The sequence below is a fragment of the Elephantulus edwardii genome, unplaced genomic scaffold (assembly GCF_000299155.1).
Source record: "Elephantulus edwardii isolate Elephantulus edwardi_28Jun2011 unplaced genomic scaffold, EleEdw1.0 scaffold00079, whole genome shotgun sequence".
In the NCBI taxonomy this organism is placed as follows: domain Eukaryota; kingdom Metazoa; phylum Chordata; class Mammalia; order Macroscelidea; family Macroscelididae; genus Elephantulus; species Elephantulus edwardii.
This window is the reverse complement of record NW_006399829.1, coordinates 5,410,323-5,415,189: the sequence shown is the minus strand read 5'-3', so window position 1 is coordinate 5,415,189 and position 4,867 is coordinate 5,410,323. Positions and strand designations below refer to the sequence as shown.

General features: G+C 38.2%; 1 protein-coding gene across 1 annotated transcript; it reads right to left on the bottom strand.

Moving 5' to 3' along the window:
- Positions 1–1,271: 1,271 nt before the first annotated feature.
- On the bottom strand, positions 1,272–1,739 carry LOC102858908 (ubiquitin-40S ribosomal protein S27a-like). The gene has a single exon (XM_006889548.1). The coding sequence runs from the start codon at positions 1,737–1,739 to the stop codon at positions 1,272–1,274; it is 468 nt and encodes a 155-aa protein (XP_006889610.1).
- Positions 1,740–4,867: the final 3,128 nt, after the last annotated feature.

Sequence of the window (4,867 nt, the reverse complement as noted above, 5' to 3'; positions counted from 1 at the left end):
TATTATTATTCAGAATATGTGCAAAATATCTCCTTTTCAATTCTGACAAGACACAGCTGAGTCATAGCTGGCCCTCTTGTGGGAGGGTTTTCAGAGGCTGTAAATCTCATGGGAGATGGTTGCCTATCTTTCGACTACAGAGCAGCTGATGAATTTGAACTTTCCACCTTTAGACTTTGAATTGATATTAAAATTGTTTCTCAAAATTATTTTTTAAATTTAAATAGTTACAGTTTCTATTATGAAGCAACAGAGGTAATTACTATAAAACAAAGATTTTATGTTCAAACACGATGTCCTTCTGCAGACACTGATCCAGTGACTACAGGATGGGTATGAGGAGAGCATAGATTGTGAAGACAGCACCGAATCACACAGCATCCTTTTCTGTTATGTATAGAATCACTATGTCAGAACAGTCTCTCTGGACACTAACATCAACACATGTTTAAACAATAGGCCTTCTTACACATTATATAAACCAGGAGCCACTGAAGAAAAGCTGCTGAAAGAATTTTAGACCACACAGAGACAACTCAGCTTCTGGTTCATATAAGTCCCATCTGGAAATTCTTTATTTAGGGTCATAATTAGCCACATCTACCAAGAAATATTTGAAAGTCAGTACCAATCAAAACGAATATATACCAGTAGATAATGTCTACTGTAGGGGGAAAAGCAACTACCAACTGTTAAAATGCAGAATCAGTCAAATGAAAATGCGTAAATTTTGGTGACTATCATCCAATGTTAATTATTATAAACATGTGATCTAGTTACTTTGAACAGAATTAATACCATTCATTATAAAATATTTATATTCTTTTATAATACCCACTGCTTATTTAATTGTGAACACATATAATTATGATCTCCTACAATAGTTCTCTCTAATTAATGAAAAATAAATGAATAAAATGTAAAGTTTTAGTTCCCAAAACTAAGAACATCAGATTGCTTCAAGGGTGAGTGTTTTCGTTTAGAGCTCTTTCCAAGGGGAAGAAAATTTGGCATTTTATGCTAACCTTTTTTTTTTAAAATGTAATAACTAGAGAATCTTGATTAGGCTTTCAATATAACTTATTTTTTTTCTTTATTTAAGAATAAAATGATGTGCTTTAAGATGTCTGTCAAAACTCATTTTTGTTGATTCCAGCTCATCATAACCTTTTATTGGGTTTCTGAGGCTATTATAAATCTTTACCAAAAACCCTGCCATTTCTTTTTTTTTTTTTTTAAATGTTAATTCACTGTCTTTTATTAACTCCTAATTACTTGTCCTCTGGTTTGTTGAAGCAGTAAGTCAGACAGCACTTGCCACAGTAGTGTCTGTCAAAGTGGCTGGCCATGAAGACTCCAGCACCGCATTCATCTGAAGGACACTCCCGACGAAGGCGACTAATTTTGCCATTCTCATCCACCTTATAGTATTTCAGAACAGCCAGCTTAACCTTCTTTCTCTTATGTTTATTCTTCTTGGGAGTGGTGTAAGACTTCTTCTTCCTTTTCTTAGCACCACCACGAAGTCTCAATACAAGGTGAAGAGTGGACTCCTGGATGTTGTAGTCAGACAGGGTCCGCCCATCTTCCAGCTGTTTTCCAGCAAAGATGAGTCTCTGCTGATCAGGAGGAATTCCTTCCTTGTCCTGGATCTTGGCCTTCACATTCTCGATTGTGTCCGAGGGTTCAACCTCGAGCGTGATGGTCTTCCCCGTGAGGGTTTTTACGAAAATCTGCATCTTGCCGGTGGGCCCACCGCAGACGGCTGATCGGAAAAGCCTGCCATTTCTTTTTGTGAAGTGGCTTATAGATTTGAAACATGGCCTTTGGGTTAGTCACCAAACAATTAATGCACTAAGTAAGTCAGCAGGTCCTTTTATTAAGAAATAATTATGTATATTGATTTGTCAAGAAACATTTTCGGTTTCCCAAAATTAGAGACAAATTTTCTTTCTAATCCTATCAGAGACCACTTAAGACTTACAAGACAACTGTATTTTTTTGAAGGACAGTATTGAATTATTTTAATGTATTTTTTTAATCTAACTGAGATAATTTGAAAATAAGAAACAGCATTTGGAATGTGTATCTGGTTCGAAAATCATGTGGAAAGTAATGAAAATATTATTTAATACACTTTAATCATCATATTTGTCAATCACTGTCTTAACGTTCGTTTAATTGTGTCTTCTTGTTCTTCTTGTTATGCGTCTTCATGTGCCAACTGACTCATACCTGACCATCTAGTGGGGTTTTAAAGGCTATAAATTGCATGTGAAGAGACTGGCTTTTTCCTGCAGGCACAACTCCTCACAGCTCTCCATGATATGCCTTCCCTCAACTTACCTTCGGCCCAGGCCTTGCATGTAACAGGGTTCACTTGCACAGCATCCTCCAAGGAAGGGTAGCACACTTCTCTCTGGGCTCTGCTCCCACTCTCGTCACCAGGGTTTCCCTCGTCCTCATCAGGCCAGGTCTCTGACAGGGGCTCTGGGAGTGCACAAAAGGCAAGGGGAGCACCTGCAAGCTTCTATGCTCTGAGAACTGCTTGACCCCGCTGCCACCTCCCTCCAGAGAGGCCCATGTGGTCCCTATTCCGGCTGCAGAGGATCCTTGCCCAAGCCAGGACACTCTAAGTCCCCCTTGCCTCAGCCCTGTCCCATCCATCCCAGGGGGAACAGCGCCTTCACTTTGATTTCTCTCTGTTCTCATTTGGTGTTTTTAGTGACAGATGTAGTCCCTACCTTCAGAATTTTCTATCTCCCCTCCTTGTTCCTTTGATTTTTGTGGCATGAGAGGAAGTACCAGGGACCAGGCAAGCAGTTGGGGGCTGCAGGGAGATAGATGTTGGATACTATGCCTGCTTTTTATTGATGTAAAAGCCAACCTCCAACCCCCCTTTTATTCTTCCTAGACCTGGACACTAACCCTCCTGACCTTAAGTAGAGGCTGCCTCTCTCTCTGCCCTAAGTTTCCTGGTTCCCAGGTCTCAGGACCACCACAGACATGGCTTTCTTCCCTTCAATGCTCACTTGAGTCACGTTTTCAAACCCCAAACCCCCAGTTTTCTGTCTGGTGGCACTTACATGAAATAATTGGGGGAGAGTCCATTCCAGGGTACTCTGAAGAGGTCTTCCCTCTTGGCCGTAGGCAGACCCTAGTTAACTGTAGAGCTTTAGAGTTGAGATCTTTTTCACCTCTTTTTTCATTTCCTGTATTCTAAACATTAGTACAAATAAATATTTTCACATGGAGGGGGAAAAATTCACTGGTGGATTTGAACCACTTGCCTTTGCGTTGGCAATGCAACTTCCTGAGGTATAACGTATTATTACTAAGATAAAATAAAATTTCCTCATCCCCACATCTGAATTTCTAAATAGCAAGGTTATTATAAAATCTGTTCTTTTAAATAACATAAGAACATAAAAAGTTATGTCTTTTATCTTTGGTCTGTCATAACATCTTCAAAAATGACACACTAGTGGGTGATTAATATCAATAACATAACAGCTTAAATTGCAATAAGGGTACTGACAGCTTGTGTGGTTAAACCGTAATGAGTTTGGCAGCTGAAAAGTAATAATTCAAAGTCATATTTGTCTACATTTTGTGGTGTGTAGTGACAATTATGTGGTATTATATAGTCTGACAACTTAAGGTAATTATGAAATTCTTTTATTATACAAAGAAAGTATCTTTTGTGTAAAGGGTGGGGAAAAGATGAATTATGGGACAATCACTTATTTTTCACTGGGATGTTGTGTTGTGTTGTTGTTGTTATGTGCCGTGGAGTCATTTGCAACTCATAGCGATCCTATGTACAGCAGCCCTAAACTTTGTTTTGTCCTGTGCCAATCTCATTGTCTCCAACACACTCATCCTGATTACCCCAGTCACCGAATCAATACATGTTCTAGAGGGCCTTCCGATCCTGTGCCTGCCCTCCACCCTCCCAAGCATGATGTCCTTCTCCAAGGACCGGTCTCTCCTTACAACGTGTCCAAAGTATGTCAGATGAAGTCTCAGAATCCTTGCCTCCAAGGAGCAGCCTGGTTTAACCCTCTCCAAGATTAATCCATTTGTAACAAACCAAGCATTAGGAGGACTACTTTTCGAATATGGATATATTTACTTAGGTTATTTAGTTTCTATTTTACTGAGGATTTTGCATTATTTTTGGAGACTATTTACCCCTAGTGAAATAAAATCTAGAAAAGTTAGTCAGTCAAATACATCTCCTTCTCACCTATCAACATGGTTGGAGACAAAAGAAAAAGCAATTATCTTTAAATTGACATCACACAGTTGGAATATGAGCACATGGGATTGTAAAATGGAAGGGGCTTTATCATCACCTAATTGTCAAACTACATACTACACTCAATTACTTCATTATATAACTATTAAATACTGACTCAGTCAAAATGGCACACAACCTCAATAATCACAGTCAAAATTATGTATAGTTTGAGAGCTTACAAGTTTAGGAGCAGAACTTGTTCGTAGTTCCACAACTTCTTATAATTCAGAAGTGGTTTAAACACTACTATCTCATGGGAATTTTATTTTTTCCCTTAAAGATACATAAGCTACTCTGAAAAAAATTGTTTTATAATTCTTACTTTCAACTAAGACAGAAAATGCCTTACATACTATTAGATTGATAAAAACATAATTTGAATATTTTGTTATACAAAACTGCTAAGTTCTCTAGAAAACATGTTTCTTGTAATACTGTTGTAGTTGTTTAGTGCTATCGAGTCCTAGACGACCCATGGCAACCATATGAATGAGTCTTGAACATGAAACTTTCATCTTTTTCCAAGTTCATAGACTTTCTAGAGGAAGCTTTCTTTTTTTAGCA